The sequence below is a fragment of the Nothobranchius furzeri genome, chromosome 9, assembly GCF_043380555.1.
Source record: "Nothobranchius furzeri strain GRZ-AD chromosome 9, NfurGRZ-RIMD1, whole genome shotgun sequence".
In the NCBI taxonomy this organism is placed as follows: Eukaryota; Metazoa; Chordata; class Actinopteri; order Cyprinodontiformes; family Nothobranchiidae; genus Nothobranchius; species Nothobranchius furzeri.
In genome coordinates, this window is record NC_091749.1 from 67,402,896 (window position 1) to 67,425,477 (window position 22,582).

At 44.8% G+C, this 22,582-nt stretch overlaps 1 protein-coding gene across 9 annotated transcripts; it reads right to left on the minus strand.

Moving 5' to 3' along the window:
• Positions 1 to 2,814: 2,814 nt before the first annotated feature.
• LOC107381553 (tropomyosin alpha-1 chain) lies at positions 2,815 to 19,600 on the minus strand. Of its 9 annotated transcripts, none has more exons than XM_054731949.2 (10): positions 18,713 to 19,600; positions 18,057 to 18,182; positions 14,275 to 14,408; positions 9,409 to 9,526; positions 9,246 to 9,316; positions 9,091 to 9,166; positions 8,942 to 9,004; positions 8,708 to 8,777; positions 5,580 to 5,694; positions 2,815 to 3,391 (listed from the first exon to the last, which is right to left on the minus strand). In XM_054731949.2, exons 1-9 carry the CDS (start codon positions 18,824 to 18,826, stop codon positions 5,621 to 5,623), a joined length of 846 nt encoding a protein of 281 aa, XP_054587924.1. In that variant the 5' UTR covers positions 18,827 to 19,600; the 3' UTR covers positions 2,815 to 3,391; positions 5,580 to 5,620. The 9 variants fall into 9 exon arrangements, with proteins under 9 accessions (XP_054587924.1, XP_015808771.1, XP_015808774.1 ...); XM_015953284.3 differs by lacking the exons at positions 2,815 to 3,391; positions 5,580 to 5,694 and adding exons at positions 7,329 to 7,540; positions 7,807 to 7,885; XM_015953283.3 differs by lacking the exons at positions 2,815 to 3,391; positions 5,580 to 5,694 and adding exons at positions 7,329 to 7,540; positions 7,784 to 7,885.
• Positions 19,601 to 22,582: the final 2,982 nt, after the last annotated feature.

Sequence of the window (22,582 nt, forward strand, 5' to 3'; positions counted from 1 at the left end):
CCACCGGAGTGTTCATGAGTCCAACAGCAGAGAAGAAGAAACTGTTATTGTGGCGAGAGGTTCTGATCTGAATGGATCTGAGCCTCCTGCCCGATGGGAGCGAGTCAAAAAGACTGTCCACTGGGAACCGGTGCTGATGGTCTGCAGGTCCGAGAGCTTCCCGAGCCTGACTTGTTGCTTCCTGTCTTTCAGGAAGTCAGTGATCCACCTGCAGATGTGGTCAGGCACCTTCATCTGGGACAGTTTGTCTTGGAGGAGGTCTGGCAGGATTGTGTTGAAAGCAGAGATGAAGTCCACCAACAGGATCCTGGTGTAGGTACCCGGATAGTCCAGATGATGCAGGATGTAGTGTAGAGCCATGTTGATGGCATCATCTACAGACCTGTTGGCTCAGTAGGAAAACTGCAGGAGGTCCAGGAGGGGGTCTGTGAGGGTCTTGAGGTGGGGAAGAACCAGGTGCTCAAATGACTTCATGACCTCTCTCTCTCTCCATCCCACTCTCATTTCCCACTGTAAACACAGACCCCATCACCACACACACACACACACACACACACACACACCAGGGGGTCTGGGGTTCTCGTACTTGTGCAGTGATGTTGGAGGGCTTGATGAACACACTCCAGGAGATGATTGTTTGGTCAGGGCCTGGCAGACGTTTTGCCCTGCACAACTGGAGCTCTGCACTGACTCTATGCGTGTGCGTGCGTGCATGTGTGTGTGTGTGTGTGCGTACACCAGAATTTACTCTATGTAAATGTGGGATCATTTTATTAGTTTGTTTTTGCATTCATTCCGTTTCTTTAAACCATTTAGTGAGGCCTGTGATAAATATTTATGTTTTATTTACTGTATTAAAACTCAAAGAAATCTAACCTCAACGAGGCCATACATAATTTGTGCCTTAAATATGTTTTGTTTCATAGTTTAAATATTTAATTATTGATGAATTGTGATTTAGTACAAATTCTCTCTCTCTCACACACACACTTAAAGCTCTTCTCAAAATAATGCTAACAAATTTATATTTTAAACAAAGTGTATAAATCAGAAACCTTTTACACGCTCACTTTGTTTCAGTGACAAAACCTTTAATTTGAGGTTAAAATATACAAGCTTAGGCTTCATTATCGTTTATTTTTTACAGTACATAATAAAATAAAAGAATGTTTTAAATTGTGAAATGTACCTTTAATAATTTAGTTTCTAAATTATGGTAAATAACTAACCTATTTTTTTAATGTAAAACCTTTACTGCTTTTAAAACGGCCACTTCCTCCACACATTTAATGGCAGATAATAACTTTCTTCATGCCTTCTCCAGCGGCTGCCAGTGGTTAATGCTTCTGTTTAGCTTTCGTTTTTTTCCTCGAAGATAAAACAGATTGGGATAAGCCGCTAGGCTAGTACATTTACTGGCACCACTTGGGCTCACACCAGTCAAACGACCCCGGCACCACAGATGATCTGCAAATAGAGTTAAAACCTTTTTCATTTTAAACACATACAATCAATCAAATCAAAGATATTTTATTAATCCCAGAGGGAAATTAGAGTTTCAGTACACACAATTCAGAGGTCAGACATACATGGGCAAGACACATGACAAGAATTGGTGACTGTGGTCATTCGCAACCCTGAGTCGCGCTACCATAATAGAGATAAGAGGGCTACATGAGGATTGGTTCAGGTGGAGGGAAAAAAGGCACTTCAGAGTTACCCTCCACCAGGAGGGCAGCTTTGCTCTGCAAAAAAAACACCTCAGACAGATATGCAACAGACTTCAGACAACACAACATAAGTGTCCACTAGGTGGGGTGGTGGGTTGGGACTATCCCCACTTCAGTTCCTGCAGCCACGATAAGCAGCGCATGTCACTTCACTGTGGATAGGGGGAGGAGCATTGAGGGTTGGAGGGTTGCAGTGACCCTGGAACGTTTCAGTGGCCTTCCCGCTGTCCCGCCCAGTCTGGGAAAGGAGACAGTTGAGTTGCCATAGCGACGGCACATTCCACATATCTTCTGATGGGGGAGTTTTCGTTGGAGCCTTGCAGGCTCAAGGACGCCAGATTCTGATTAGAAGTTGTTTTGGGGCCAGACAGAGACCAATTTCTCTCTGTCTTACAATTTGTTGGTCCTCACCTCTCAAAATCCCAATAATGGACGTTAATAAATCCCAATCCGTGCTGATTCGTCCACTCCCTCCTTGATGGCATCCATCTTCTGTGCCAGTGAATGAAGCTCTGCCAAAGTCCCAAGCTTACGATTCATCTCGACAATTATGTGAGTCTGTGAATTCACAGCACGGTGCAACCATCTCTGAGCTCCGGGATCAGGCCAATATTCCTCAACAGCTCGTTAATTTTCCGGTAAGCCAGGTAGCCTCCAATGCCGATCAGCAGGAAACCTGACACCAACACCACGAATGTCCACACATCTTCAGAGTCCTCCACAGACATCTGAGATAAACAAATCAGGTTCCACTGTTTCCAGGAGTCCATGATGTGTCCAACTGGGTCTGTCCCGGCAGGACATCCGGGAGCCCCTTCCCCCGTTCTCATCGTTGAAAAAAAATGTATCGATCGCGTTGAGACCAGCTGACGAGATCCTGCAGAAGCAGCCGTGCACCCAGCACACACAGACAGACAAAGGCCTTGAGGATAAGATATGGAGGAGAGGAGGAAAAAAGTGTCTGCACCCTCCAAGAGCCGGAAGAACAACACCATCAAATCTCCCATTTTTATTCATTTTTTCTTCACTGTGCTGAAGAACTCACAAAAAAAAAACTATTAAAATAAAAATAAAAAGACTCAAATTCATGATTTAATGATTTATTTATGCTTTAAACATTTCAGAGATAAAATGCGAGACCGAAACAGTAAATGAGTTCTCTCAAGAGCAAAATGACAGCACCACCAGTGTTTGTGTTGCTTAGCTGACAATACGACACATCCATCATATACGTGCTAAAGTCTTTGATGAGCTGTAAGAGAAAATGAGTGCAAGGAATAACCTAAACATGACATCACAAAAGAATGAAGAGTAAAAGTCCCTTTCGTCTAACCTTGGCTGAAATGATGGCTTCCTTCACAATGTTCATGAATGCTTTCCAACCCAAAGTGCAAAGTTCCAACATGCAACAAAAAACACCGCAGATGACGTGACGCTCGAACATTCGTTTGCTACTTTTCATGTACAGCTCGTGTCCTCGTGTTGAGGACGCCAGAAGGACAAACAGACCACGCCCCATTTGGGCAGCTAGCCTTCTGGACCACGTGCAGTCAGGAGGGAGAGAGGACCAGATCTGGGTCAAAGGTTAATCATCTCCAGAAGTGTCTGATCCATCATCTGCGTTAGGCTCAGGCCCTCTTCTTTAGCATGTGTGAGTTTGTCTGTCGACACAGCAACACATCAGTTAAACATGGTCCACGATGAGTGACACCCGTGCCAACTCACTCTTGGGTTTAATGAACTCCGTCCCTCTGAGGTTCGTTTTCCTCCCAAACACCAAAAACCCAAATCGAGTCTCGTAATTGAGGTTTTCTTAGGCTTTTTTAGTGTCGTCTTAAGTTGGCCTTGTTCTCCAACAGCCTGTTTGCATGTTCCAAATGTAATTAAAATCTGGGTTTATCTTTACGTAAATGCTTTTGCTTTACTTGTACCCTGCACACACGTAGCCAGGTGTCCAATAAAACTAAGATTGTTTAGATTTAGTCATTCACACGAAAGCGAAGACACGCGGCACCAACGACCATCCTTTCAAAAACTCTGACCAAAGTGGAGATTTTTTAACTCTCCATTGTCAGCGTTTGCCTGTGGACACAAATATAAATACATACACACACACTCAAGTCCTTCTCAGTGGCCTAGCGGTGCAAGTCTCCGCCCTGGGACTAGGAGAACAGGGTTCGAATCCCGGTCGAGTCGTAACAAAGACCTTAAAAGCTGCTTGACTCTCAGCTTTAAGGGGTTGGATTTGGACGTTAAACCCAAGTTAGTTCCCAAGCGCAGCCGCTGCTGCAGCTCGCCTCTCTCCACAGGGATGGGTCTAATGCATAGATGTCATTTCACCAGTGAGTGATGACTAACTGGACTCAACTTGAAGTCCTTTCATTTAAAAATAAATGAATAAATAAATAAATAAAGGCATATTTGCATTTTCTTTGACGGTGTGTGGCAGACGTTGACCAATTTTCATAGTAATAGTACGGCTCGCCAGGCCGATGTGTTTTTGGCAAAGACGCCAAAGCTTTGAGTAACTGCAGCCACCCACAGGCTTGGCATGCCTATGAATGAGCCTCATGATTCAAATTCAATTCAAAAACACTTTATTAATCCCAGAGGGAAATGGATTGCTGTAGTAGCTCAGAATAATAATAATCAAGTCGTCAATGATGCACTAGATAAATATTTCTGCAGAAATCAAAATAGTTTTTTTCCTAGACGGGTGCGGGAGGACGTTTGGTTTTACAAAACCCCGGCTACGTGTGCACGTGGCTTGAGTCTTTGATTAAAGCTGCTATAGCAAATTGGGGAAAACACGTTAGCCAACAACATTTTAATAACCTAACAAAGCGCAGCTATAAATATCTACAAGAGATGTTTTTTAAATGTGAGAAAAATTTTGTGGTTCTCTCGGATTAGTCCTGAAACTTCCACCAATAACGGCTCGTACCAAGAGCATTGGACCATTCGGTTGTCAGTCTGGCCGAACTATTGGCCCTCCCTGGGTCCTCCACTCACCACACACTCATGTGTTCATCACGAGAACACCTCTGGTGTGAGAGGTTCTCCGCTCAACCAACATCAGAGAAGGAGAAACAGCCGGCTGCTACCACTTCACCTCTGGGACAAACTATCGGAGTCCCAAAAAGAAAAACACAGTTTGACGTGGCGGACAACAACGTTTGGACCTAGAAAATGGCGACTGGTGTTTAACGCCACGTTGTTTCCTCTGGCATCGTGGGTTTTCGGTGAACGCAGAACCAGTGAAGATACCCGAGGGGAGCGGTGAGTGTTCCGTGACCGCCGTTGCGTTTTAAACCTAGCTTGTTTTCAGATTTGCTTTAGCAGCTTACAATAACCCCAAAAGAAAGTGAATCAACTAGAGTCCAGAGACCTCCCAGTCCCAACATGCCGCTCAATGCTACATCACTCTTTTTATTGTTCTAAATGAAGATTTACTAAACTGTTTTGGTGCTAGCCTTGCTCAGATCAGTGCAGTTTAGCACCAAAAGACCAAAATCAGAGGTTATTAACACATTTGGCCTAAACACCAACGTGCTATATGTGAAAACTAAGAGGTCATAAGGCAGAGCAGATCGATCCTGCAGAACAAACAAAACAGCGGCCATTTTTTATCCAAGCTGAGCTAAACACAAGTTTTGGTTTATTTTCTAATGATTTCTTTACTTTTGGCATAAACTGGAGTACAGAGAAATGGGCGGGATTCCTTGTTCCCATTCCACCTGAACAGAATCCATCAGGCTTATCTGAATAAACATGTGGATGAAAATCCATTCTATAGAGTGCAGCATGTACCAGACGCCTGCTGTTTAATGACAGCGTTTGTCAACGTGCCTGGGGTTCGGAGTCAGAACGCGTAAAGCGCACGTTCCCGTTTACGCCTCGTTTAAGGCTACTCTCAGCTCGTTGGTCAGAAGACGGTTTTTCTCAAGCTGCTTGTAAAGATGGTCTGGACAGTCCGAAAGCAGGAAAGGAAAAGAGACAGGAGAGTTAATACAAAGTCAGGGTTAAGAGTGGATCATTAAAACATCAGTGAGCGTGGGACACAATCTGAAAAGACGCTACAACCGTTCATCTACTCATGTTCAAGCTGCCACTAGCTGCTTTTCCCATTTCTTGCTTTTAATCCAAGTTATTTCAGGTTATAACGAGCCAAACTTTAGTTGGGAAACATTTGACTAATTCATGAAATTAAATGAACATTTCAGACGTGCAGATTTTGATCACCAACCTTTGGCTAAAGCAGAAAGCTATTCATGCAAATCCTAAATGTCCACATTTTAGGCAAGGATGTCTTGATAACATCGGCTGGTTTTGGTATTAAAATATAATCTCCATCGGTTTTTACTCTTAGTGACAACTTTTACACACCACACAAATTACATATCAAACAACGCATCAGGATATCAGAAATCCATAGGTGGAATATATCGGTATATCAGATAGTGGTAAAAAGGCTGATGATGACCAACACGGGGGGGTAAGGAGACGGCAGAAAGTTAAGTTAAAGGGTGTCGACTCGTCAGCACTGAAAAAGTTATGAGACCCAAATCCCTCATTTCATTTCGTTATAGACCATAAAAACATAGAAGCCTATTTGGACTATACTAGAAACGTTATTTTGGCCAAATTCATACGTCGACTCATTCACCGCCATTGACGACTAAAGTCGTCACGTGATCAGGAAGCAGACAATCCATGAAGTAGGAGGTCGTTTCGGAACGCCGCTACGCTTAAAGCGAGACGCAAACCGGAACAGCTTCTGCAGCTCACACTTGGACAATGAACTGTGAAAGAACGGAAAGTTCTTCCTGATGTAAGAAGCGAGTCTAGAGATGGTCCTGGAGCACAATATTCTGTGACTCTTCAAAAAAACAGTAAGAATGCTCAAAAACCAGAGAACAGCTGCAGCAGATGCCCAGACGTCCTTGCAGTGTTGCATAAAGTGATTTAATGCAACGGAGTGGGGAAAAGAAATAGATACCACAACTTGGTGTTTGGGGTTCAGAACTGAAAATTAAGGCAATGTGTTATTTTACATAATAAAACCCTGTGTGTTTTGCCCTCATTCTGCCATTTTTGAACTGAAGTCGTTAAAACTCAAAATGAAACAAAATCATGTTTACAAAACAAAATGTGATGAAAAGATTTTTATGGTTTTTATAAACAATCAGTTTTGTTTTGAACCAAAATGACTAAATATGACTAGCTGCACAGCAAAGTCGGATGTGCAGATTTGCACCATATCAGTGTTGTTATGCTTGCAAAGCTTTAGAATAAACTTAGTTCCTTTAGGCAGGAGTTTGAAGCTTTTGCTGATTTTATAATATTTTAACTGAAGTTGAAATCTAAATTTCAAACATTACTTTTGGAACGAAGATGCGTGGTTCAGGAATTCTGCAGAAACGACCCAGTTACCAAAAATCATGATCACAGAAGTCCTCTCAAGCAGAAAAAGGAGAAGTAAATGAGAGGAGCTAAAGACTTTATTCAAAAGCTACTCAACAAAATAAAATAAAACACATAGAAGACAAATTCAAAATAAGACAAAATGGAAATGAAGAAACGTGGCAAGAGAAAAGCGAAGGGCCGACACAGAGGAGTGTTTTATTTTACATGAAGCAGTGACGTCTGCATGGGATGGAACGGTAGACGTGGGCAGCGGCGGCCCAAAGCAAAGTAAAGAAACACAGAAACGGAACATTTACAGAAAGTTGGGCCGTGCTGCACAGGAGAGAAACGATGGTCATGATGAAGCTCGGCCAGCTTCTGAGTGGCAGAGAGAAAAGGTTTAGCTGTGGAAACAGAAAAGCAACAGTTGGAAGGAGAAAACAGAAAAAGTTAAATGAATAAATAAATAAATAAATAAATAAATAAATAAATAAGGGTGAGGAAAGTGGTTGGGACTCAGAAACATTGAGCGAGTTAAACTGGGACTAATCCAATGATATCAGCTAACTAGCATCAGACTAAAGCGTTGAACTCAAACATGCCACTAGAGGGAGCTAGTGAGACAGGCGAGTGGCGGTGGGACCTACAGCACACGTGTGTTGTAAATTACATGGAGGTCATGTCGTTGAGGGCGTGGTCCAGCTCCTCGCTGATGGCCTTGTACTTCAGCTTCTGGGAATACAACTCATCTATCGTGTTGCAGTTAGCAATCGTGGAGGCAGAGGGGTTCAGAAAGCAAAACAAAAGAAATAAGTCAGGTGAATGAAATGAAAACTGAAAAACAAACAGAAAAATACGGAAGGACAGAAATAAGGAGGATGTGAAAACGGCGGCTCGACGATGCGTCGGACTCCTGAGAGTCACAGAAAACGTTCCAGCGACCGGCGTCGCCTGCTCTGTTCACCACCAACGAATAATCACGCCTACGGTTTATATCCTGATCAAACTACCAACGACACGCCACGTCAGTGGTGCGATCCCAACAGCACCCTACACACTCGTGTGAAGAGCAGGAGATGCAAGTAAGGCTACGAGCTGGGACATGACGTGCCGGGATGACGGCTGCCGTGTTGTGCTACTTTTAAATCTTTAACAACTTTTAAACAGTTATTTGACTAAATTTACGTTTGTTGCTGTCCACGTTAAATCGAAGTCCAACACATCCAGAGCATGAATGAACATCATTAATCATCCTAAAATCTACTTCGTTCTCCAGAAAATACATATTGTCAGAAAAGGCACTTGAGCCATCGCTCCGCCTTCTTCTCAAGTTTCCACACAGCAAAGGATTGTGGGTAATACCCGACTAAAGTACGCACTGATGCGGACCTGGACAAAGTGCAGATCGTGGGTGAAAAAGGGGCGTGGTCACCTTCAGCACTTGAGAATCGGGACACCTTACGCTCTCGACCGGGAATGCACAATTGACGGGCGCGAGTTTCGGGACTGGGCCAGAGTTCTGTCCTCCGGCCAACAGGATGGAATTCTGACAGAAACATAAGGATTCATACCCTCCAAGTCATCGATGGTCTTCTCCAGCTTGGCCACGGATCTCTCAGCAAACTCGGCACGAGTCTCAGCCTGAGCAGAGGAACAGTCTCGCGTTAGCAACAGCCTTCAGCCGGTTTGCATCACAAACCCACCTCCAGCGGGGAGTAAAGGGCTCCCCGTGTCCATCGTCAGCGTAATTCAATCGACTTGCTTCCAGGTCTGTAAAAAAAAGCTTTAGAAAACAAACCACTCACCTCCTTCAGCTTGTCTGTGAGAACCTTGATCTCCTCCTCGTATTTGTCCTCCTTCTGGGAGTACTGTTGATGCACACACGCACACACACACACACACAGTTAGAAAAGCAGGTCGCTTTAGGAGAACGCTCTTCGATAAGATCTCCTACCTTCTCTGCCTGAGCCTCCAGGGACTTCAGGTTGTTCTGGACGGTTTTGAGCTCCTCCTCCAGCTCAGAGCATTTGCTGAGGAGTTACAGAGTGGATGAGAGAGGAAATGACATCAAAAGGTTCTTATTTGAAGACAGGGGTGGTGGGTTTCTACCTCTCCGACAGCTCAGCACGCTCCTCCGTACGCTCCAAGTCGCTCTCAATGATCACCAGCTTCCGGGCCACCTGAAGTCACGCGAAATTCAACCAGCCAATCACGTCAGAGAACAAAAAGGACAAAACCAGAATGATGTCGGAGTAAAAGAGTTAAAACCCGCCTCCTCATATTTGCGGTCTGCCTCTTCAGCGATGTGTTTGGCCTCTTTCAGCTGGATCTCCTGCAGCTCCATCTTCTCCTCATCCTTCATGGCCCTGTTCTCAATGACCTTCATGCCTCTGAAGGAAGAGAAAGAGCAGGTCGGTTCACAGTGTCGGCGGTTTTGGTAGTAAACCACTTAGCACCGTCGACAGCCTCGAGAAAAATCAAGTTTCCACTTGAATGTCAGTTACAGACAAACCAGTGTCCGGTTAAGTCTTCCTCATATAAACTCTGTCCAATCAAGATCAAGGTGATTCAGGTGGAACGAACACATTTCAGGTCACTTACAGGTAAAGTCAGCTAAATAAACCATGAGTCGTGAACGCTCCAATAAAAAAAGGGTTTAATAAATGATAAAATCACAGAAAAGTCTCATTCTCAAGATGTCAATTAGAGCAAAAAGTCTAAAAAAATATCAAATCTAATAGAATAGATGTAGGCTAGAGAAATGCAAAAGACTAATAACCTACCAGTAGTAGCATAACACTAGTTCAGGATTTCCCCCAGCGCCCCAGGCTAATTACCCCCAAATTCCACTACCTCCGCTCCGCTCCGACACGAACGCCGGAGCAAAATCGGTCCCGTTCTAGTCAATCAGAGCAATTCCACTACTGCGGCCGTGCTCCGGCAGTGCGGCGCCGTGCGCCGCCCTCTGTTCCGGCGTCCGGCAAAAATAGAATCGATCCTATTTTTGCCGGACGCCGGAGCACCTCCGCAGTAAATGGACAGAAATCACAACGGCCCAACAGGACAAGAAGCGAGCACAATTTCCGTTTTTCACAATAAATCGATAAACAAAAGGCGTTTTTTGTTTCATATGCACAGGTTTAACAACTTTTAACAACTATCAATGGCAGCTGAAGTTTAAATGCACAAAAATAAGCCATAAATACAGTTTCCACTATCAAAGTAGACACACTTTGTTGATCCAAACACTGCTGATCTCTCAACACAAATGATGGGCAGATTAAACAGTTCATGTTGATGCTTCTCCCACACAACGGGTGTTTGGATCTAACTTCCGCGTTTACTGCTCGGACTGTATCGCAAGATCTCGAAAATCCCGCGCATGCTTGTTTGCCCACCTCAGGTCTCCGCACTGGAGCGGAGCCGTTGTAGAGCGGGTACCAGTAAAAATTGAGTTCGGAAGCGAGCGGCTGCGGAAGGCGGGGGCGGACCGGAGCCGAGCGGAGCGGAGGTAGTGGAATTTGGGGGTCATGCCCCGCCCCCCTCCCCGACCCTACCGTGTCCGCTGACACGAACGGCGCAACAAAACTAGAGCCCTGCATCAGCTGATCCTGGTGAGAAACAGCAGCTGAACGTGTGCAACCCCCCCCCACCCACCCACAACGGCTGGATCCGCCAGGCTTAACTCATTTTCTGGGGGAAACCCTGCTAGCTAGTTAGCTAACAGCTGTTATGGTCATTAAGAAGAAAAAAAATAACTATATTCATCTCCCAGTTTAGCCAGTGAAGCTGCACTGGTGGAGGAAACGTTTGAATAATCAAAACAAAACTTTGTTTAAATTAAGAAAATGAGCACCGGTGCCTGAAGTTAGAAAACGTATAACGCTTTATCCACGAGTAGAAAAACCTCCAACAGCTACAGCCACCTTTTTCTGCCGCACGTCGAATAACGAGGTTTTTTTGGCATCAAAATGTTTTCCCAAAATTCACCGACGTTTGTTAAATCCATTACACGTATCAAGCGGGATCAGAAACAAACGTGTCGGCTCGTGGGCCCAGTCCCAACACTCGCACGCTTTTACCTGCGTGATCCTGACCAGGGCTGCGAGTGCGTACGGCATCCCGATTCTCAAGTGTGGAAGTTGATCCCGCCCCTTTTGCACCCTTGATGCGAACTTCACCCAAGTTCGCGTCGCTGCAGACTTGGGTGAAGGGTATTACCCACAATCCATTGCTGCAGGAGAAAAGACTCATGTTCCTTTTCTGAAAAAAAAATAGTTTCTAATGAAATTTGTTCATTTTAGGACGATTAGTTGATGCTATAAAACTTTTAGACAAAGCAGCAATTTATGTAGATTTATTTCAAATAACCGTTTGGCTGTTTGAAAGTTGTTAATAAAGGTTTTTGAAAAAACCGTCATAGCGAATGTAATGTTGCAATCAATGACGCAAGGCTTCCTGTCTCAGTTCTGCAATTATTTGCACACTTGTGCACTACGCACTCGAAGCCTTACAACCTTTTTCCAAGTGCACTTTGCGGAGATTGGACCACATTTAATTTTGTGGCAGTAGGGGAACTACGGACCGGCGGTAGATGGGCAGCTCCCCGGATACAAGAACACTTTAATTTATTATTTTTATGGGTGAAAATCAGTACAGGTCACTGACATCCATATCTGAACAAGAATCTGCAGCATTATTAGCATTTATCCTGGGAATACACACTACAACCCTAATACCTGCACTGCGCCCTACATTCTTCAGCAAAGGTCACTTGGAGGAAGTGTGCAGTAAGGCCTCGAGTGCGTAGTACTAGGGATGATCGAGTACACCACTATCTGTATCTGTACTCGGAGTGGGCGTGGCATAACTTGGAAGTGGGCGTGGTTTCACCAGAAGTGGGTGTGGTTTACCTCAATATATTATTGTAAGTCTGAAATTGATATGATTGATCAGAAGTTGCTGTGTGTTGTTTATTTGAAAACTACAGAGCAGCCTCAGAATTGAGATTAAATATTTTTGATCACAATAGTAAAGGAACTATTACAGAACAAGAATGCATGAATTAATACATCTGAACTCATGCAGTAGGAACTAGGAAATATGAAATACTAGAACCATTTTATTTTAAATTGATTAAACTATTTTTTTCCTCAACGTTCTTAGCATTTTCCCACACAAAGTTAAACAAAACAATGTTGATTAAAGCCGGGCGTACACTGTGCGACTTTTTCACCTTTTTGAGCCGATTTTCCACTCGTGCGAGAATCCACGACATCAGGGCGAGTTTTGCGCCGAGCGGTCGTGTAGTGTACAGGGGGTTACGAGAGGCGATTAACACCACGTGACCAGCTGCAGATCAGCAGTCGTGAGCTCGCAGGGACTTCTGGCGTGTTTAATATTTCGCTCGTCCCTGGTGAGGGTATCGCACTGTTGAAGCGGCGCTGCGACCCAAAAAGTATCAGAACCGCTCACGGCGCATGCGCAATCATACATCAACACCGCTCACCCGCTATTTCCCTAATAACACACGTTGTTCGTTTTTGTTTCTACACGTTTTTTTACTCACAAAGATTGTCAAGAAAGCGTGTTTGTCGTGTTCATGTCAAATTAAACTGATCACAAAACACAGATTTACTTTCTTTATTTCGTTTTCCTCATCCAACCCCCATAAATCCCTGTGTGTCCTCCTGCAGCACTCCCGAAGGACAACAGGCAAGACAAAAAAGTCTGACGTGTTGAGTTAAAACTGCTGTTTTTAGGATATTTTTAGGGCCGACGTGTTGCTACCAGATGTACAGTGTGAGCAGTCAGGTCGCATCCGAGAACTGGGTCGTACAGTGTGAGCACGACTCGTGAGATCTGCTCTGCGAGGAAGTCGTACAGTTTGAGCTGAAGCTGAACGCTACGAGTGAAAAAGTCGCACAGTGTACGCCCGGCTTAAGGTGTGTGTGAGAGAGATAGAGAGGGAGAGAGAGGGAGATAAAAAATTAAAAAAAACCCGACCGGAGCGGAGGCAGTGACTGATGCAGCACGTCAGCTCTGTCTTGTCAAATGCAACACATAAGTTACGAAAAAAGTAACTTTAAATATTCAACCGAAAAAGAGGCGAGCTGAAGAAAACCTAGGGAAAACTGAAGAAACGTGAGCAACAGTGAAGCAATCACAGAGAGATCCGTGTGTGTGTGTGTGTGTGTGTGTGTGTGTGTGTGTGTGTGTGTGTCTCGGACGGACTGAGCTCCGGGCGGCTAGAGTTTTGTGTGTAAGGAGGGGCGGGCGCTCCATGTGACTGGCCAATCACAGAGCGTGAAGACAGTCAGTTACCCAATGAGGATTTTCCTTCAGCACGATTACAGATATTTACGAGTTTTACTCGTTTCGTGCTCGTATTCATCAAAAACGCTTTATCCGTACCGGATACTCGTCTGAAACGAGTACCCGGCTCATCCCTATGTAGTACACAAGTGTGCAAATAATTGCAGAATTGGGACAGTGAGCATTGAGTCATCAACTGTAACGCATGTTGGTCACGGTTTGTGCTACTTTAAAAAAAATTAATTTCCCCCAAAAATTTTTATTTGACTAAATTTACGTTCATTTTCACACATTAAAGCTTAGTCTAAAACATTCTGAACACGACTAAATAGCATTAATCGTAATAAAAAGAACTTCTTTTAAATTACATATTTTCAGAAAAGGCACTTGAGCCAAACCGCCTTCTTCTCAAAATTTCCACGCAGCAATGGATTGTGGGTAATACTCTCGACAGAAGTCCGCATCGATGTGAACTTGGGCAAGGGGCGGATCAAGGGTGCTAAAGGGGCGTGGTCACCTTCTGCACTTGAGGACTGGGACACCCTACACACTCACACCCCTGGCTAGGATCACACAAATGAAGGGCGCAAGTGTTTTAGAGCGAGTTTTGGGCTGGGCCCCAAGTGATCAGGCTCGAGGTGCGTCACATCTAAAAGGGTCCGGGTGGAAACAGTTGCATTGTTCTATGATCTCTCTGCTTTGGTAGATCAAAATGGTAAAATCTTTCAAGACTTTACATCATTCACTCCTACCATCTTACAGCCAATTATTAAATAAACAGATGATTTTATAAATGTCAGGGCATCTGGTTGCGTTCCCTTACCTCTCGCTCTCATCAGCAGCCTTCTCAGCCTCCTCCAGCTTGGTCAGAGCTGTAGCCAGACGCTCCTGAGCCCGGTCCAACTCCTCCTCAACCAGCTGGATGCGTCTGTTCAGGGAGGCTACATCACCCTCGGCCTGGAAGAGCACACCACCATGACAGAGTCAAATGAACCTTATTTGAATATCTCATCAGTGTGTGCTGCACGATCTCCTGTCTAGTGCAATAAGATGCCTGCCGGGGAGCGGAGATCTGTTAAAGCTCAGTCCAAACTGGTTATTTAATGCAAGAGGTGAACACCGATTTAATGCATCAAGATGAAATGTTTGAGCATTTTATCCACCCTCCTTCTGCAGGGATTGAACTGTTTTGTTCATTAAATAAATTAGCTGGATTTTTAATGCGGCTTAGAGGAGGATAAAGGCACCTCCTTAAACTAGCAGGAGGCTTCTATCTCCTGCTCTGACACTAGCCTTGTTTATGGAGGAGGTGCAGGGTGGAGTCCCTGCTCCATCCTCCCCTTAGCGCGTCTCCCTGACAACCGCCGGCTGGGCTCGGCTCGGTTCCGGACTCAGCGCGGGGATGTCGGGCCTTGCAGACAGAAGCAGCCGCGCTCTTTTGACCGCCTAATTCCCCCGCAGCCAGCAGACTAATTGCCTTAAATCACGAGCAGCTTACTCCTTCCCTCGCACTCCTCTCCTGGTTCAGGTCCCGCTGAAGCGACGCCGCCCGGTCCTCCGCCGCATCGGCCTGCTCCTGCAGAGACTTGATTTTCTTCTTCACGGCTTCCAGAGAGCTCCCACCGGCCATGTTTCTGCCTTGTTTCCTCTCAGCTAAGCTGTTTGTTCCTCAGCTCCGCGCAGGCTACCTCTGCCGACACACGTGCGCGCGCGCGCATACACACACACACCCGGGGATGCGGCGCGTTTGATCCCTGCCCCCACCGCCTTTAATCAACCGCTGATGAGGATTGGGACGTGCCACCCAACCCGGAAGTCGCTCATTTCAATCAGAAATCACAACAGTTATCGACTCATAACAAACAAGGCGAAATATCGTTAGCCTGTGTTTTCTTCTAATAATTGAATGTAATTTTAAATTATTCTAGAAGATAAATAAGAGTGTAAATCTCAGTGTAATCCCGCTGGTGTCCCCGGTTGATGAGTTGGACCAGTCCGATCAAGATCACAACTACCCAGCTAATTATTACCACTGTGCCATTCTACTATTTAGTCTTATTTATTAAATCAGTGATATATATATATATATATATATATATATATATATATATATATATATATATATGTATATGTGTATGTTAAAACCGTAAATCCTCTAATATATATATATATATATATATATATATATATATATATATATATATATATATACATACATACATACATACATACATACATACATACATATATATATATATATATATATATATATATACATATATATATAATATATATATATATGTATACTTGTACTTTTTGTACGTTCGTTCTGTGTTTAACCAATAAATAATCATAATCCATTACTTTGTTTTGTTTTCACAGTGTAATCAAAATAGTTTTTTACCTTACATTTTTTACTAAGCTGTGTATGACCCACACTTGTAGTGCCTTTCAGAGCCAAAGTACTCCAAAGCCCTTTACACTAGTGTATCATTCATCCATTCACACACACAGGCAGACGGTGATGAGCTACAATGGAGCCACAGCTGCTCTGGGGCGCACCGACAGAGGCAAGGTTGCTGAACACCGGTGCCATCGGTCCCTCTGACCACCACCAGCAGGCAAGGTGGGTTAAAAGTTGGTTTATGTTTGATGCTTCTGCGAGGTCCGCACGACTCTGCGTGCCCAAATTACGTCATTTTAGCAAACATGCCCCTCCACGTGAACTCCACTCAGCCTAAAGTTTCTGCACTGCACACTGAGGAAATTTTCTGAGCACGTGGATGGACCTGAATTGAAAAACATGGCGGACTGGCAAGCGCTAGTGGCAGTTTGTAAGTACAGACATCTTTATGATTTGGCCCATGAAGATCACTGTGATCAAAATATTGTTAATAATTGCTGTCACAGTCAGAAAAGACATGTAGGCAGTGAAAAAAAGTTGTAAACAACAAGGATTTCTACTTCTACTGTGGCGTAGTGTTGGATCCATGCCATAGAGCTCGATGCCGCCCCCTACAGGCAGGAAGGAACCATAAACACCGCAAGTTGGCTTGGCAAGTTCCGACGCATGTCTCATTTCTGCGCAGAAGGACACAACAGCAGAATTCTCTGTGTGAAGCTGGAATCAAACCTGCAACCTTCCATTTACTGGACAACCCACTCAACCTGTTGAGCTACTGCTGCCCACTTGTTGGACTTTGGACGTGGCCACGAAACCTCTCCAAGGAGGCGTCCAGGAGGCATCCTAGCTAGATGCCAGAGACACGTCGACATCTGGGACGACTCATCTGCGTGCAGCAGAGTTGGCCTCTGCTGCACGCAGATTAACGGAGAAGGAAGTGACGCCACCAACATCGGCGGTGCTTTGAGGATGGCTACAGTGTCTGCCGAAACTGGTAGAAGGTAGATACAAATGAATGCTCTGTGTTTAGAAAAGAACCAAACAATGGAATTTGATGGATTGTACAGAACAAATGTACAAACATGTTTTATGCTCACCTCACTCACAAAAGTGTAATCTGAACTGTATAATTGTTTAGTTATAGTTGTGTTTAGTAGTATTAAGTTGTATTTGAATAATCATGGTAAATGGCCTGTATTTGATATAGCCTGGAACCTCCCCAAGGTGCTTTACAACACAATCAGTCATTCACCCATTCACACACACACATTCACACACTGATGGTGATGAGCTACGATGTAGCCACAGCTGCCCTGGGGCGCACTGACAGAGGCGAGGCTGCCGAGCACTGGCGCCACCGGTCCCCCCGACCACCACCAGCCGCAACGTGGGTTAAGTGTCTTGCCCAAGGACACAACGACAGCGGCAGACTGAGCGGGGCTCGAACCTGCAACCTTCCGATTACGGGGCAAGCACTAAACTCCTGTGCCACCGTCGACCATGACCTTATTTATAGAATTTAGCAAGTTAAAATGAACTTCATTACATCTTTATCTGGATTTTTTAGCCTATTTCTTTTTACTTTTATTCACATTTTCAACTTTTTTTAAATGAAGCCCTAAATTCATTTCTGTCCATCAATTTTAGTGTTAATCTGGATGCTGATATTATCACATTTACTAGTTCAACAATACTAATAATTATTACATAGATTTATTCTCACCATTTATTAGATTACTCTTTATTGGTGGCGCTTTAACAATGTCTGACCAGCTTTTTTAGGCTTTTTCAAGAAACAAACTGACCCTGTCAGTCAACCGTGTCACCATCTAGACTCAGCGTCAGCCTCAACTGAATTACCGTTACACCTGAAGACACGATCAGTTCATCTGGCGTAACACTGAACACGGTAAACAACGTTGTTATTTAATCCGGGTCGGGCAGAGCTGTGGAGTGCCAGAAGCACCACAAATCTGTCAGGGAGTTTTCCGGCTAAAATGTGGCCGTAAAGCATGCGTCTGAAACCGAACACTGGCTCGTAACTTTCATCCAAATGACGGCTCGAAGTGTCGAGCTGACCTTACCATGTCCAACACCAGAGCTAAATTTACCCTCTCAGATTTTCCTTGTATCAAACTTTAACGGTTGAATAATGAATTCCTCTGGTGGCGTTCGAAATCCTCGTTTTTGTCCAAACTCACATCTGTGGCTTTCTTCTCGGCGAGCTCCAGCTTCTCCTGGGCATCCTTCAGGGCCTCCGAGTACTTGTCCAGCTCATCCTCCGTGGCTTTCAGCTTCTTCTGCAGCACCACCAGGTCGTCGTCCAGCTGTGCAGGGAAACAGGAGCATACCGACGATGCACTAAACAGTTCTCACACAGCAGAAGCAACTTTTCACCCTGCTACTGCAGAGGAAGTCATTTTGGTGGGGGTGGGGGGGGGGTGTCAAGGAACCTAATCTTACTCAAATTTTAAACGTATGGTCAAAAGAACTCATTCGCATAAATCAGAATCAATTTCCATAAAAATGAGTAGAAATCATGAGTGGATTAAAAACTGCCTCATGTAAAAGTGTGTGTGTGTGTGTGTGTGGGGGGGGGGGGGGTCATGTCCCCCCGGCCCCTCCCAAAATGACGCCCGTGGCTGCTGCAGCATGTATTAGTTAAAAGAAATACACAGTTTTTGTTTAATTGGTAAATTAATTATTCCAACTCTCCAAAAATGTCAAACTTCGTTCCAAACATCAACAAACAAGAAAAACATCTATTTTTGGAATTTGAGTTTGATTTAAAACTCGTAACCGAACGGAGGCACGAGGCGCCAGCCCGTGCGTAAAAGCGCACGAAAAGGCTTCAGACCTGTTTGCTTCTGTCCTCTGATGCCTTCTTATCCGACTCGGCCTGCTCAGCTCGGTCCAAGGCGTTCTCCTTGTCGAGCTTGAGCATCTGCATCTTCTTCTTGATGGCATCCATGGCTGATGAGTTTCAAACCTGCAAAGCAAAGACGATCGGAGCGTGCCAACCACGCCGAACACCGAGCTGGAGTGCGAGCTCGCGACCTGTGCAGGGAGCCTTATACTGAGCATAAAATCCCGTTTTGGGAGCGGCGCAGCTGTTTGCCAACGTTGGACCTGACTTTTTTATGAGTCTCCTCAACTGATTTGTCCTTCCAGGACATCTGACAACTTCAGCGACTAAAAATGGACTGGAGGTGTCAAAAAGACACTCCCCATTTACGCCAAGACGTCCACTCCCACCCCTGTCACCCCTGAGTGTGTCGAGGGTCTTTCACTCAGGAGGTGCACGCTCTCTGAGGGGGATCTGGCACAAAACAAAATAATCTCAGCTGATTTATCATCCTGAAACGGAGTCTGAGAAAACAGGCAACATGTGGTCTTTTATTTTATTTTCCTTTTATTTTAGCTTCACCAAATGCAATGATCTGAGGGAAACGATAAACACTCAGCTGCCCGCACTAACGAGCACCAAAACCATTCCAAGCATGGGAGTTATTCACACACAACAAACAGACGTGATTGGATAAGCTCCTGTGGAAGTTCCTCTCCCCTTTCAGCTCCTCACCCCACATGGATCCTTTCAGCGGCCATCTCGACAGCCGAGCAGCAGTCACAGAGACTTGGCTCTCAGCTCCTTTCTCAGATGGTTACGCTCGTGTCCAGGAAAAGATGCGGAAGTTTTGGCATTCCAAAGAGCTCTCCTCCTCCTCACTGCACTTCCAACCCGGTCGCAGCTGTTACCGGAGTTGTAGAAGTCCAAATGACACAAAAAGGAGCAAAGATTTTAAATTTCCTTTATTCTTTTCCTTTTCCTGGGAATAATTTGTCTCTCCTCTTCATCCTCTTCCTCTTTTCCCTGATGGACTCCATCCACATCACTTCCAGTCCTTCTAGTCTCTATAAAGGAGTCACTGGTGCCTTTAAAATCAGTAAATCATAAGAACCCTTAATAATTATTCGTCTTGACGCTAACCCTTCGATTACATTAAAAAAAACTCTTATTTTGAAATGTGTTGACAAAGCAACCAACAGGAGGCATGAATTCGGTTCTGTTTTTACTTTTTCTAAAAGCAGCTGCGTTTTCACGGCGGTCTGAGCCGGTCTGGTCTCACGTCGCTCCTGAGGAGCAGCTGTCAGCGTGTTGTCATCCTGCCATGTGTTTAGTGGACGGAGCAGCAGCCAGCCAGACATGCCCGTCATACCCGGAGATCAGAGCGTCTCATGGCACAATCCCCGTCATCCTAACACCCCGGACCGACACAGGGACGAACATCATCACGCCCAACCCCTCCAGCAAAAAAAGGGATTTTCCGGGATTACAGGTCAGAGGTGTGATTCAGGAGAAAAATACTTCCACGCTGATGTTGGACGGTCTGATGGATGAAACTGAGGAATTCTGGCCTCACCACAGCCGGATTTTAGATTCTAATCACTAACAAAGAAAACTTTTTTAAGAATGCAGTTGAAGCTGCAGGACTGACAGGTGGGATGACATTCCCAGATATTCCCTGAATTCCCATCATGCACTGAAACATTTGACCTGCTAACCACATGGCAGCCCTTTGAAGAGCCACCTGTGAAGTGTAAAGACCTCCTAAATGATCTTTCATTAGATGACCTTTGAAGGTGTGATGAATGTGTCACGCCTTGCAGCGAGAAGGTCCTGGGTTCGCTTCCCGGCCTGGGATCTTTCTGCATGGAGTTTGCATGTTCTCCCTGTGCATGCGTGGGTTCTCTCCGGGTTCTCCGGCTTCCTCCCACAGTCCAAAAACATGACCATTAGGTTGATTGGTCTGTCTAAATTGTCTTTAGGGGTGTGTGTGTGTGTGATTGTTTGTCCTGTGTGTCTCTGTGTTGCCCTGCGATGGACTGGCTCTCTGTCCAGGGTGTACCCCGCCTGACTGCCCACTGACCGCTGGAGATAGACCCCCCTGCCACCCTGCGTGGACAAAGCGGGTTCAGAAAATGGATGGATGGATGGATGGATGGATGTGTCACGCCTCCATGTTTCAGATCAGCAAACATTTAACCCTCCCATTGTCCTAATGGGTGTGACTCCGCGAGGAAAGTTGACCATTTAGCAGGATTGATGGTTTATCCTTTGGGCCCACGTGGACCTCTAGGGATAAACCATCAATCCTGCTCAATGGTCACCTTTCCTCGCGGGGTCACTCTTAAAGGCAGTGGGTGGGTTAAATACCAAAGATCATCTAAGAAATACAACATGTTGTTTTAAAATAATGATTTCTTTCATTAAGAGATCCAAAAATGTGGTCATGGCAACTAAACATCTATCCTGTCAACAGGAAACGCCTGGATGACCGAGAACCTTCAACGACTTCATTAACAGTTCAAATATGTTCAATCCTGCCCTGTTTAAAAGAGTCCTGTTAGTGAAATCAGAGCTCATCTGGGATTAATCACTTCATCCGACCGCACCGTGGCCCGTTCAAATCAAACTCAAGAGAAATTCAACAGATCATCCAAAGCACAACAGGCCTCATTCAGGTCAGAGTTCATGACATGACCCGAGTTAGAGTAAAACAACTTCTGTTTCAGAAAAACGGCACCATACCTACAGCCAAACATGGCGGCAGTGGTGTGATGGTTTGGGGTTGCTTTGCTGCTCCAGGATGCAAGTGACTGGTGGAACTATGAATTCTGCTCTCTAACAGAAAATTATGAGAAGAGTTTCTGACCTTTGACCCCAAACGGACCATTCACGTAGAAATCTAGACAGACTGAAGTTGAAGCACAATGATTTAGCTTTGCGTGTCGGTCTAGACACGCCCCTTTGGAACTTCACTGTGTTTTACCTGGCCAATCACAGTGGCCTATCAGTTTGGTGGGCGGGATTTTACTGCAACTGAAACAAGATGGCCACTGCTCATTTGAAACGGCTTTGGCATCAACTTTGGACTATTGAGCCTTGTGCTTTTCCCTAAGTCAAGAGCAGGCGGAGGTACTTAAGTCCTTTTTTTAGATGAAGGACGTTTTTGTGTCTTATTCAACAGTTTGGTGGACTGCCCCAGTGACTGACATCTGTAGTGGTGAGTATGTCATGTTGTTGGTTGTCCAATAGCGTGTGGAGACAGTTTGATGGACAACTCTAGATCCTGTCTATGGGCCGTGACTATATTCACATGTATAGGATTAGCTTGTAAGGCTAGGAAAACCCTAGAATGTGGCTAAATTTAAAAGATGAGTGACTCTTTAACAACTGTGATGAGCTTCCTCCATAGTGTTACCACCAGATATCAAGCTGAGGCCAAAAGTGCTTTTCCTCATAGAGCCAGGGTTAGGATTAGGATAAATTTATTTTCCTAAATAAATAAAGAATCATTTGAAAACCTCTTTTTGTGCAAATATAAAACCACGTTTATCCTCGCTGATGCCCATCTTGGCCAGGTGGCCAAACGAGGTTTTTATTGTCAGTGGGAATTTTCATGGTTAAATGAAAGTCATCGACCACTTGGACAGTAAAAAGAAGCTGTAGCAGAACAGCTGACACTTCTCATATATTATTATTTTCACACTGTTTCACCACCTCCTATCCATAATGCTTGCTGTGAATGTGTCTACATAGAAACTACCGTCGTATTTAGCGTCCTGTCTTTTTTATTTTTGCATTCTGGGTCACTTTTGTACTTCTTTGTTATCCGTCTGAGCTGTGGCAACGCAAAAATTCCCCACTGTGGGATCAATAAAGTTT